We start from the raw sequence: 13,606 nt of genomic DNA on the forward strand, positions 1-13,606 counted from the left end.
AGGCTGGGAGGCTACTTGGGTTCCTGCCTTCTGCAGGAAAGAATTCAAGACCAAGGTGACAAGAGTAAAGTGAAACCAAGTTTGTTAAGAAATAAAAGGATAGCTATGCCATCAGCAGAGTAGCAGCATGGGCTGCCCAACTATACTTATGGTTATTTCTTGATTATATGCTAAACAAAGGGTACATATTCATGAGTTTTCTAGTAAGGGTGCAGGGAGTTCCTGGAACTGAGAGTTCCTCCCCCTTTCAGATCATATAGGGTAATTTCTGCATGTTACCATGGCATTTGTAAACTGTCATGGCCCTGATGGGAGTTTCCTTTAGTATGCAAATATATTATAATTAGTGTTTAATGAGCAGTGAGGATGACCAGAGGTTGCTTTCATGACCATCTTGGTTTTGATGGGTTTTGGCCAGCTTCTTTACCTCATCCTGTTTTATCAGTGACAAAGGAGAAAGTCAAAATATTTTACCCCAAAACATGTTTCTTTGCCATATTTTGAAATGGTCCTGCAAAGCCATTCTTTGTGGGGGAAAATTTGCATCTATAAAGAATCTCTATTAACATAGCTAGGTTTTTTTCTTACAGGCCCTCTCAATCCTGAAGAGATTAACTAAGAGTCTATCACCTTTTAAAGGTCTGAATACGAAACATTTGTCATCTGTTGTCTCTAAGGGCAGCCACATTAAGACTTCAAAAGAACTTTGGTCTCCACAATATTTTATCTTAACCAGATCATCCAGGTCTTTAGACAAAGTCAACCAATTGTCAACCAGAAAATGTTTAAATTTACCTATAGCCTGGAAGCTCCCCTCCTTTGACTTGTCTTGCCCTTCTGGACCAAACCAATGTATTTCGTTTTTTCGAGATGGAGTCTTGCTCTGTCGCCAGGCTGGAGTGCAGTGGCGCAATCTCAGCTTACTGCAACCTCTGCCTCCTGGGTTCAAGCGATTCTTCTGCCTCAGCCTCCCAGGTAGTTGGGACTACAGGCGCATACCACTACACCCAGCTAATTTTTGTATTTTTAGTAGAGACAGGGTTTCACCATGTTGGCTAGGATGGTCTCAATCTCCTGACCTTGTGATCTACCTGCCTCGGCCTCCCAAAGTGCTGGGATTACAGGCGTGAGCCACCGCGCCTGGCCAAACCAATATATATATATTTTTTTGAGATGGAGTCTCACTCTGTTGCCCAGGCTGGAGTACAGTAGTGCAATCTTAGCTCACTGCAACCTCTGCCTCCTGGGTTCAAGCAATTCTTCTGCCTCAGCCTCCCGAGTAGCTGGGACTACAGGTACGCGCCACCACACCCAGCTAATTTTTTGTATTTTTAGTAGAGACTGGGTTTCACCATATTGGCCAGGCTGGTCTCGAACTCCTGACCTCATGATCCACCTGCCTCAGCCTCCCAAAATGCTAGGATTACAGGCATGAGCCACCAGGCCTGGCCAAACCAATGTATTTCTTTTTTTTTTTTTTTTTTTTTTTTTTTTGAGATGGAGTCTCGCTCTGTCCCCAGGCTGGAGTGCAGTGGCACGATCTCAGCTCACTGCAACCTCCGTCTCCCGGGTTCACGCCATTCTCCTGCCTCAGCTTCCCACGTAGCTGGGACTACAGGCGCCCGCCACCATGCCCAGCTAATTTTTTTTGTATTTTTAGTAGGGACGGGGTTTCACCGTGTTAGCCAGGATGGTCTCGATCTCCTGACCTCATGATCCGCCTGCCTCAGCCTCCCAAAGTGCTGGGATTACAGGCGTGAGCCACCGCGCCCGGCCAAACCAATGTATTTCTTAAATGTATTTGATTGATGTCTGTGCCTCCCTAAAATGTATAAAACCAAGCTGCATTCCTACCACCTTGGGCACATGTTCTCAGGACCTCCTGAGCGCTGTGTCATGGGCCATGGTCACTCATATTTCGCTCAGAATAAATCTCTTCAAATAGTTTATAGACTTTGATTCTTTTTGTCCACAAGGGTAGTTTGAAATCAGCCATGATGACAGTATTTACAACATAGAAAGCAGGGCTTTTTCCCCTAGAGATCTAGTTGTTAAGCATTCACCAGCACAAGATTATAAAATGAGTTTAGGCTGGGCGCGGTGGCTCAGGCCTATAATCCCAACACTTTGGGAGGCCGAGGCTGGTGGATCACTTGAGGTCAGGAGTTAGAGACCAGCCTGGGCAACATGGTGAAACTCTGTCTCTACTAAAATTACAAAAAATTAGCTGGGCATGGTGGCGGGTGCCTGTAATCCCAGCTACTTGGGAGGCTGAGGCAGAAGAATTGCCTGAACCCAAGAGATGGAGGTTGTAGTGAGCCAAGACTGCGCCACTGCACTCTAGCCTGGGCAACACGAGCGGAACTCCACCTCAAAAAAAAAAAAAAAAAAAATTGGAGGGAGATGAGATTGTAAATGTAAATATATAGACATCATTTTATAGGAAATAGTGAGTCCTGAAGACCTCTATGATGGGTTAATTGGGGAAGATATTCATATTTCCGAGTCAGAAAAATATTTACAGACAATTTTGCTGTCAGTTCAGAGGATGGAGAACAGAATGGAGGCAGAAAGGGCATTGAGAAGGTGGTGGCATTATTTCAGGTGAGAGGTAAGACAGTATCAGTAGAGGTGAAAGAAGGTAAAGGACACATGCCAAAGATTAAATCAAGGATAAATATTGAAGGTAATTGAGGTTTTTGCTCGGGGCATGCCACTAGTTAAGTAATATAGTTGGACAGGCAGTTTTGGAGATAAGATCCTGTTGAATTTCTTGCTGTTAAGGCTTTCTGAGGATTTCTCAGTGGAAATTTTGTAAGGTTATAGTTTTGGGTGGAAATTCTGGTTTACGAATCGTGGTAGCTGAAGCCAAGAACAAGAATAATCTTGATCAAAGTGTATGTAAGTCATGAGGAAAGGAAAAAGAAGCTTAAATGAGAAAGGGTGGATAAACAGGAGAGACAAGATGGAAAGAGCATTTTTTTTTTTTTTTTTTTTTTTTGAGGTGGAGTCTAGCTCTGTCGCCCAGGCTGGAGTGCAGTGGCGCAATCTAGGCTCACAGCAACCTCTGCCTCCTGGGCGATTCTCCTGCCTCAGCCTCCTGAGTAGCTGGGACAACAGGAGAGCACCACCACGCCCAGCTAATTTTTTGTATTTTTAGTAGAGACGGGGTTTCACCATGTTGGCCAGGCTGGTCTCAAACTCCTGACCTCAGGTGATCTGCCTGCCTTGGCCTCCCAAAGTGTTGGGATTACAGGTGTGAACGAGCATGCCTGGCCTGAAAATAGCATATTTTAAAGGATGAGAGATAAATAGAAATGATGGCTGCTCTATGATGTAAGATTTACAAAGTATTCTTTACTTGACTGGAATAAGAGATCTTACAACTTTTGTTTTTAAGGGTTTTTAGATTTTATAACTTTAATATTAAATTGGAGAAAATAGAATGACTATGAGAAAGAAAAGTAGCTCCGAGCAGTCTGGAAAATGTGAGGTATGTAAAATGTATTAGACCCCAAGAGACATGAGAATGAGACGTAGTCAACATTCCCCCACCCATGTCTAGGGTTGTTTAAAGGCATTTTGGTTTTTTATGTCTTACCCTGTAGTTTCCAGACTAACAAATTACTTAAAATTTTTTTGTTTGTTTGTTTTTTTGTTTTGAGACAGAGTCTCGCTGCGATGCCTAGGCTGGAATGCAATGTTGTGATTTCGGCTCACTGCAACCTCCGTTTCCCAGGTTCAAGTGATTCTCCTGCCTCAGCCTCCCAAGTAGATGGGACTACAGGCACATGCCACCACGCCTGGCTAATTTTTGTATTTTTAGGTAGAGACAGGGTTTCCTCATGTTGGCCAGGCTGGTCTCGAACTCCTGACGTCAAGTAATCCGCCCGCCTCAGCCTCCCCAAGTGCTGGGATTACAGGTGTGAGCCACCCAGCCTGGCCCAAATTACTTAAAGTGTTACCACAAGTTGCACAGCGTACCCTCATTCACTATCTTCATGTTCCTGGAATTTCTGATACAAAGAGCAACATATAGCCAATAAATTGCTTATGTTATTTTAATGAACCAATGTAAATTCTTGGTAAGCAATTTAAGAACTTTTTTGAGATGGAGTTTCACTCTTGTTGCCCAGGCTGGAGTGCAATGGTGGGATCTTGGCTCACCACAACCTCCGCCTCCCAGGTTCAAGCAATTCTCCTGCCTCAGCCTCCTGAGTAGCAGGGATTACAGGCACCCACCAGCATGTCTAGCTAAAATTTTTTTTGTATTTTTAGTAGAGAAGGAGTTTCACTGTGTTGACCAGGCTGGTCTCGAACTCTTGACCTCAAGTGATCCACCCGCCTCAGCCTCCCAAAGTGCTGGGATTACAGGGTGGCTCATGCCACCGTGCCCGGCCCTCTTATCCTTTAAAAATCCACTTGTGGCCAGGCCAGGTTTGTTGGTTCCTCCCTGTAATCCCAGCACTTTGGGAGGCTGAGGTGGGTGGATTTCTTGAGCCCAGGGGTTCAAGACCAGCTTGGGCAATATGGTGAAACCCTGCCTGACTCTATAAAAAAATACAAAAATTAGCCAGGAGTGGTGGTTTGATCCTGTAGACCCAGCTACTTAGGAGGCTGAGGAGGGAGGATTGCTTGAGTCCGGCAGGTCAAGGCTGCAGTGAACAATGATCAAGCCACTGCACTCCAGCTTGAGCGACAGTGAGACACTGTCTCAATAAAAACCCAAAAAACCAACAAAACAAACCAATTGTAACTGCTACTAGTTGGAACATACATTCAAGGAAACTTAAATCTATGTCTTCAGGGTTGCAGTTCTCAAACTTGGCTCAAATAAACTTTCCACTGTGAAAATAAGTAACTCTGGCTGTACGTGGTGGCCCATGCCTATAATCCCACCACTCTGAGAGAATGAGGCGGGAGGATTGCTTGAACTCAGGAGTTGAAGACCAGCCTGGGCAACTCGGTGAAAACTAGTCTCTACAAACAATAAAAAAAAAAATTAGGTGTGGCGACTCACACCTGAGGTCCCAACTACTGGGGAGGCTGAGGCAGGAAGATCACTTGATCTCACAGGCTGCAGTGAGTTGAGATCATGCCACTGCAATTCAGCCTGGGCATCAGAGAAAGACCCTGTCTCAGTTTTTTAAAAAATAAAATAACTCCAAATATGAATTGTTGGAACTTTAAAATATTCTTAGCCTTAAAGGAATGGGATTACAGCACCTGAGTCAAAAAAAAAAAAAAAAAAAAGGGCAATTATAACCTAGGCAGCTGTAGCCTTTGTTTCTCTGATTATAGATTAGCCTTATTCTTTACCTACATTGTTTTGTAAAATGTTGTAAATAACTAAAGAGCTCCAGGGAAGCCTCTTTATTTGTTTGTTTCTTTGAGACAGGGTCTCGCTCTGTCACTCAGGCTGGAGTGCAGTGGCACAATCTCTTCTCATTACAACCTCCAATTCCCAGGATTGTCCCTCTACCTTCCTACCCCAACCCTTCTTCATGGAGCTCACCTGGGCCTTGCCCCGCCTCAGCCCCACACTTCTACTGATTATAAAGAGATACCCCCCATATTTGTCTGACTTTGGAATCTTTACCTCTCTCTGGCCCACAGCCATCCTGGGCTCTGCCCCCTTTTGTACACAAAGCCTTTGTCTTCTTAGGAAAATGACCAGGTTCTGCCCATAAAAGTATCCTACCTGAAAGGGAGGTGGAGAGAGAGTGCCTCATGGAAAATCACAGAAACACATTTCTTTGCATTTGAATGCTTCCAGTACCTCACTTTGTCAGCAAACCTACTCTGGGTTAGACCCCAGCATCCTTAGCCTTTTTGTGCCGTGGCCTTCTTTGGTATCTGAGGAAGCCCATGGACTGCTCAGAATAGATTTTTTTTTTTTTAAGTGCACAAAATAAAATACAGAGAGCAATGGAAATAAATTATATCAAAATAAAGTTTATGAAAATATTTGTGATATTACATGATATGCTTTATTGGCACATTAAATAACAAGATCCAAAGTTGGGTCTAATTACTATAATTTTGAGGTAATGACGAGCAAAAATGCTATCTCGAGATGTCTGCAACAGCTGCAGTGTAATATGAAAATATCTGTGATTTCTGTTGGTAACAAAGTAACAGGTGCTGCTAACACTAATGAGGTTTGTTCCTAGCAACATTCACCATGGAAGGAAAAGCTCAATTTCAATTAAAGTTTAGAGAAAATCAAGATGCAATCACCCTCCTCCCATCTTTCTCAATTTTTTAAATTTTTTTAATGTATTTTTAGGCATGGTCTTGCTCTGTTGCCCAGGCTGGAGTGCAGTGGCACAATCATGGCTCACTGCAGCCTCAACCTCCTGGGCTCAAGCAATCCTCCCACCTCAGCCTCCTAAGTAGCTGGAACCACAGGTGTGCACCACCACACCTGGCTGATTTTTAAAGACTTATTAATTTTTTTAAATTTTGAGACAGAGTTTCACCCTTGTCGCCCAGGCTGGAGTGCAGTGGTGCAATCTCGGCTCACTGTAACCTCCGCCTCCCAGGTTCAAGTGATTATCCTGCCTCGGCCTCCCAAGTAGCTGGGATTACAGGCACGTGCCACCGTGCCCAGCTAATTTTTGTATTTTTAGTAGAGATGGGGTTTCACCATGTTGCCCAGGCTGGTCTTGAACTCCTGATCTCAGGTGATCCACCGGCCTCAGCCTCCCGAAGTGTTGGGATTACAGGCGTGAGCCACAGAGCCCGGTCTTTTTTTTTTTCTTAGTAGAGATGGGGTCTTGCCTCCCTCCCGGGTACCATCATACCTGCTAGTGTGGGGTCTTGCCTCCCTCCCGGGTACCGTCATACCTGCTAGCGTGTGACTGAAGGCAGTGTCCCTGGCCCCAGCTGAAGGACCATAGCCAGCCAGTGGGCTCAGGCACCTTGGCCTGTTGCTCCTAGGGGTCGCCTATGCTATTCAGCCAAGGGGATAACAGTGCCTGCTGGCTTGGCTGAGCTCCAGCCAGGCTTCCGCCACCACTGACTCTCGCTCTTCTTTTCCTGGCAGGAAGGGCCCAGCCTCATCTATGCGACCTGTAGCCCCCCAACCAGCTGAGGCTCCCCTCTTAGACTTGTAAATCTATGGCCACTGGCATCTGGCTGCCTGCACTCCCTGCTTCCCCCAGGGTCCTGGGCTTTCTGACCGCCCAGGGGGGACCTGGGCACTCCCTCCAGCCATGCATCCCTTTTAGCTTCATCCTCTTGGTTCAAGCAATGTTCTTTGTCTGTCAGGCCTGGTGGCTGTTGTGTAGGGCTCCCCAAAGCGAGGGGTGGCCCTGGGCCAGTGGGTTGGAAGACAGGGTGACAAGTGGGAAGCCCGAGGGGGCTGAGTTTCGGTCTGAACTGTGGGTGCACTGCCTAGATGCCGTGTGACAGGCCAGCATGTGTGGGGTGGGGAGGGCCGCCGCAGCCCCCAGGCATTACCTGTGAAGCTCCGGCTCCTCCATCTTCCTCCCCTTTCCCTTTTAGCCCCTCTTTTCCAGGAATCTTGCCACATCCACACTTGTGTCCTCCCCTCCCTGGCCCTCCCACCACTGCTGCAGCGCGTTGCGCTTGCCTTACCAGCTCTCTCCTCACTTTTCTCTCTCCCGTTTTCTCTCTGCTTTCTCTCCAACTGCCAGCCAATGGGGTCAGGCAAATCCATCCCATCCTGAGAGCCCCAGGGCCCTCTTCTACCTCTAAACAGATCCCTCCTCTTCTCAGAGACCTTCCTTTCCAAGCCTGCCTGGACGACTGTTCTGTGACTTGACACTGGCTCCCCTAGCCCCAAAACCAGCCCCCTTCATCTGTGATGGTCTGTTGTAGTGGTGAGCTGACACATCCAGGCATAACCTTTGGTGAAAACTTGTGCCCCCTCTGTGGTACACCCCTGCCCTGTTCTATAAATACTCATATATATACACATATACACACACACATATATGTATATATATGCATATATATACATACACACATATGTGTATATATACGTGTGTGTGTGTGTACATATATGTATACACTCCTACACATGGCCGACTGCCTCGCCTCTAGCGCTGGGAATCAGTCACCGTGCTGTCCTTGTGGAGTCTTGTGACCCAACTACAAGAGAACACTGTCCCCCAAAAATCCCCATCCAAAGTCCATCGCCTCCAGTGAGCCTCCCTGTCATGCCTGGCCTGTGGACAGCCAGTCCCCACCATCCCTCCTGCCCCCCGACAAGCTTGGGGGTGCTGTGCAGACAGCTGTGTGGCCCGACAGTCTCTACCAGTCCTGCTGTCCCTTGGCTGGGAATAAAACCCATTTCTAAGTGACGGGGAATGTGTCCTCTGCTGGTTGCGTTCTCTGTGGAGCTCAGGGGAGGGGAAGGGTCAACCCATTACCAGGGTGCTATTGGGAGTGGTAAAAAGGCCACATCCTTTCCAAGGGACGCTTCCTGGAAAGCCTCTGGAGCTTAGCAGGCTCTCATCCTGTGAAGCCGGCTCTGGCCACTAGGGGGCAGGGCCATGAACTCAGATTGGAGGAAGCCTGTGGGGCAGCTGGCAATCTGGAGGGACAGACAGAACAGGCCACCAGGTGCAGACAGGCGAGGGAGGCAGGAGAACAAAATGGAAGACAACTGGGCTGGATGGAAGTCAGTGACCTTGGATGCTGGCACCTGCCTTACTTGCCACTGCTAGATCAGGCTTCCGAGCCTGTTGGCCGTCCAGGCCCCATGGTCCCCCATAGGTGCCATGGCAGTTCCTGTGGAATTCCCCAGGTGTTACCAGGCAGCATACAGGTAACAGGCCTGGAAGGTCCCCAATACCCCAGCTGGACATGCTCACTTTGGGGCTCCCTGTTCAGTGGCACAAACTCCATGACCCAGTGAGGGAAACAGGAATACACCAGGCCAAGCAGTATATGGCTAAATACATTCCAAAATAAAAAGCAAAATAAACAGGAGTCGCATCACCACGGTGCCACGACCCCATCTCTGCCTCCTTCCCCTGGCCTATGCTATCAATAAATAAGTTTTCCAGCCCCAAATAACTATCAGAACTTTCTACCCATATGCCAGCTCCAACCTCTGCTATGTATGACACAGGAGGTGGCCCTACCACTGGAATATACAAAATGTTACACGGATATAGTATGTACACTAAGGGGGGGCCACTCCAGAGCCTGTGCCCTCACCTGGTCTACATTAGCCCCATTGTCCTGCCTCAGCCGCCTCTCTGAGTAAGAAGATGGGAGCCCCCCTGAGGAAAAAATTGCTTTGGTGAGAGTTAAGGAGGCCATTAGGCCTCCTCCAAACAAGCCAATTCTATAAGCCTCTGACTCTTAATAATCATCGTCCAGAAATTTAAGGAGTCAGCTCTGGCCAAGGTGGCAAAGGGTCTGCATGTTTGCCTCCTCCTGATTAGACACGGGTCTTATTTTGCTATTGTGAGGGTAAAGGGGTGACTGGGAAGGGGTGACTGGGAAGGGGTGGCTGGGACATGATGGGGATGGAGCCTCTGGCCCCACACTTCTCCAGGCTTTGCTGACAGCTGCCCGCTTTTATTTTATTCACATTTTTATCCTTTTTTATACTTTTCATAACTTTTTGAGACAGTTTCACTCTTGTTGCCCAGGCTGGAGTGCAATGGCACAATCTCGGCCCACTGCAACCTCTGCCTCCCTAGTTCAAGCAATTCTCCTGCTTCAGCCTCCCCAGTAGCTGGGATTAGAGGCATGCACCACCACGCCTGGCTAATTTTGTATTTTTAGTAGAGACGGGGTTTCTCCGTGTTGGTCAGACTGGTCTCAAACTCCAGACCTCAGGTGATCCACCCACCTCAGCCTCCCAAAGTGCTGGGATTATAGGCGTGAGCCACCATGTCTGGCTTCATAACTTTTCATAACTTTTATACCATAACTCTTTTATCCCATAACATTTTTAATCCCATAACTTTTTATAATCCCATACATTTTTTTAAAAATCCCATACCTTTTTAAAATTTTTTTTTTTATTTAGTGGCCTTTTAGATTATGGTGATCTTCACCTCATCTCCACCTGTCTCCCCACATTAGACAGGGGTCTTATGCTTGCTACTGTGAGGGTAAAGGGTTGACTGGAAAGGGGTGGTAGGGACATGGTAGGGGCAGAGCCTCCAGCCCCACTTCCCCAGGTTTTGCTGACAGTGGCCGGCTTTTAGATGATGGTGATCTTCACCTCATTGTTCTCATCAGTCTGGTACAAAAAAGGAATGCAAGGGCTGCTGCCCAAGCCTGGGTGCTCCTGGAAGTTCTGCATCTCATGAAGCAGTTGCATGATCTGCTGCTCAGTGGGGTTGTCACAGGGAGAATGCTTCCCCGCCTCTCCTTGTGCAGACTCCCCACTGCTGGCAAGGCTCACCTCACAAAGATCTTTGGAGAGAGGGAGGCAGGGTGCTGTGTGAGCCCTCCCCTGCTCCTGCGTGCCCACTGTGCCTGAGGACTCTACTTACTACCCTGGCTTGTCAGTAGCCCCAAGCTACTGGGGGGCGGGGGCCCCTGGAGTGGGCTCATCAGCAGGGTTCTGGGCAGCTGCCAGGAATCTGCTATGCCAACTTGTTGCAGTCATCCACAAGCCACGCCAGCTCCAGCAGCTTCACCTGGAGGGAGGGGTGCTCAGCTGCTCTGCCTGTGCCTGAGACCATCCCCAACCCCACCCCCTCTACCCTCCACCCTCCACCCCCCCACCCTCCACCCCTACAGAGATGTTCCACGCCCTACCTTCACCTCTCCCTTGTCCTGGACCAGCCTGCTGATGCACTCCTCCTCCTTCCACACTGCCCTCTGGCTCTGGTACAGTGCGATGTACTCTCCTGCAGGAGGACAGGACTCAGACGCTGGGGCCCCTCTGACCAATGTGCAGCTCTCTTTGCCGTGCCCTGGCTTCCCACTCCCCGATGGTGTCTGTCTCTCTCCAGACAGCTAGATGCAGCAATGTTCCAGTTCCTCCACCCTCTCCTTCAAGTCCACCTTCTCCTGCATGAGCTCCATAAAGCGGCTCTGGAGCCAAAATAATGGGGTCACATTAAGGCAGCGACCTTCCTGCCCCAACCCTTCTTGGCCCATGCCAGGAAAGACTCACCCACAGCTTCTCCATGGCCCCCTGCAGGGCCTGGTGGGTCTCCCCACACATGGGATCACCCCCAGTTCTTGGGGCTGGGGCTGCTGCCTCAGGTTCCTTCTGGGCCGAGGCCAGCAGATAAGCCAGGCGCTGGCAGTGCACTCCTTCAGCTGCCCACATAGCCGTGCCTGCTCCTCCTCGGCACTAGCTACAGCTGAGTTGAAAAATGCCACCTGCAGGCAAGAGGTACGCATTCTTATAGGGGGATACACAGGATGAATGGGGCAGGGAGGTGGAGAGCAGGCCTTGCCTTGGGGGGCCTCAGAGGATGCACCTGTTAGTCACAGGTGAAATGGTGTCTGACCACTGGCTCCCAGGGAAGGGGTGAGGGACCAGAGAAATCAGAAGGCCAGGAACCCAAGAGCAGAAGGGGGTCTGGGAGGGACCACAGAGGGAGGCAGCAAAGGTGGGGCAGGGGGAGTCAGGCTCACCATGGCCTTCTGGCTCTCTAGATCCTCCGGGATGCTTGGCATGGGCTGAGGCACCTCCTCCTCCTCCTCACTGTCCATCTCCTGTTGGGGGTGGCCAGAGAGGTCTTCAGACAACCCAACAAGGGCAGAGTGGGCCCACCTCTGCCCCCACCCTCACTGTGTAACCCTAGGCCAGCCCCTCCCTAGTGGGGAATGAGCAGCTGTTCTTTATTTTGAAACAGTCTCGTTCTATCATCCAGGCTGGAGTGCAGTGGCATGATGTGGGCTCACTGCAACCTCTGCCTCCTGGGTTCAAGCAATTCTCTGCCTCAGCCTCCCGAGTGGCTGGGATTATAGGCGCCTGCCACCACACCCGGCTAATTTTTGTGTTTTCAGTAGAGACGGGGTTTCACCATCTTGGCCAGGTCGGTCTTGATTGAACTCCTGACCTCGTGATCCACCCACCTCAGGCTCCCAAAGTGCTGAGATTACAGGCATGAGCCACCGTGCCCGGCCTCTTTATTTTTTAAAGAGCCAAGATCTTGCTATGTTGCCCAGGTGCAGTCCCGCTATCAATAGGCATGGGAGTTCCGACCTGCTCCATTTCTGACCTGGGCCAGTTCACCCACCCTTAGGCAACCTAACCTGGTGGTCCCCTGCTCCCAGAAGGTCACCATATTGGTGCCAAACTTAGTGTGGACACCTGGTTGGCATAATGACCAGCTGTTCTAAAAGTCTGTTTCAGCTCCTCAATCCTATGCTGCTAACAGTTCCCGCTTCCTCCTGGGGCTCTCTCCTCTTCCTGTGAGCAGTCTCCGGTACCTTCCCCAGGGAGAGCCATGAGGCTCAACTGGGCCTGAGGCTGCTGGTTCTGCTGGCTGATAGCTTCCAGGCGCTCCTAAGGGGCCAAGAAAGGGAGTGAGAAGGCACAGAGGTTGCCAGGTCGTTACCCTCAGGGCCCTGCCCTGAGCAACTCCCTCACCTGGGTCTCCCGCAACTCTTGGCAGCCCATCTTGGCCACAGCTTTGCTTTGAGCTTTCTGCTGCTGCAGCCGATCCACGAGCTGGGTCTGCAGCAGTAACTGGTTGTGCAGCTCCTCCTCCTCAGAGGTCAGCTGCTGATAGGTGACCACCTGCTGCTGATAGGTGGCCACATACTGCTGCAGATGACCCAGGTACTGGTCCTGCTGCTGCTGCAGACTCTGAGCCTCCTGGCTCTTCAGCTCCACCTGCAGAAAGACCCTGGGCATGAGGGCAGGTGGTGGCTGGCCCATAAATAGGGTAGCAAGGTCACTGTGTGGCTCTGTTGCCTACCCAGGCCCCTGGCCCCTTGGCTCCAGGCCTAAATGACTGCCTCCCTTTCCCAGAGTCCCATGCCTCCTTCCCCAGCTGCAGGAGTCTGTCCTGCAGACCCCAGCCGCACAGAGGATGAATAACATACTCACACCGATATTCAGTGACAGAGCAGCTAAGGGGCCGGGCCATACACAGAAAGAGTTGTGGCGGCCACAGGCCTTAACTGGCTGGCCCTCACGGCATTTATTCAGCACAGACTTAATGACAAAGGCTTTGAGTCAACACACCTGTGGGTAATTAACTCCCCCTGCCCCCAGGTAGAGAGCAATCATGCACCTGCGGATAATCAAAGGTTGGTCTTAGGACCACATGAGTAAACAAGCTATTCAGATAAACTCCCCCACATTCCCATGTTATTTGCTCTATTGCTATCAACTCAAGGTAAAGGGGATTAGAGGTAAAAAGGATTTCAGCCAAATCCTTTACTGAAGCTATGCAAACCTTCTGGCCTTCCAAGAAGGTTTGTGTCTATATCCTGTAACTTCATCTTACAATTTTCCAACCACTCTGACTGATCCCCTAAATCTCCCCATTTTCTGTTTTTTTGCATTCAGTCTTGTTCATTGGAGAGTACAGGTGTGCGCAGCAACAGGTCTGTCAGGCATGGTGGTCATTGCTCTTATTCCGGCTTTGCATCCTAAAATTAGTAAATAACATAAGACAAACATGAGTATAATTAGCAACAT

At 49.4% G+C, this 13,606-nt stretch overlaps 1 protein-coding gene across 1 annotated transcript; it reads right to left on the minus strand.

The window, feature by feature from the left end:
- Nucleotides 1–9,989: 9,989 nt before the first annotated feature.
- Nucleotides 9,990–13,017, minus strand: LOC104001660 (putative golgin subfamily A member 2B). Its single transcript, NM_001302414.1, is given in 6 exon segments — nt 9,990–10,634; nt 10,756–10,847; nt 11,117–11,328; nt 11,587–11,667; nt 12,269–12,463; nt 12,548–13,017. Coding segments are annotated over 2 exon segments (426 nt in total). The 5' UTR covers nt 12,839–13,017; the 3' UTR covers nt 9,990–10,634; nt 10,756–10,847; nt 11,117–11,328; nt 11,587–11,667; nt 12,269–12,328.
- Nucleotides 13,018–13,606: the final 589 nt, after the last annotated feature.

This window comes from Pan troglodytes, chromosome 10 (assembly GCF_028858775.2).
Source record: "Pan troglodytes isolate AG18354 chromosome 10, NHGRI_mPanTro3-v2.0_pri, whole genome shotgun sequence".
In the NCBI taxonomy this organism is placed as follows: domain Eukaryota; kingdom Metazoa; phylum Chordata; class Mammalia; order Primates; family Hominidae; genus Pan; species Pan troglodytes.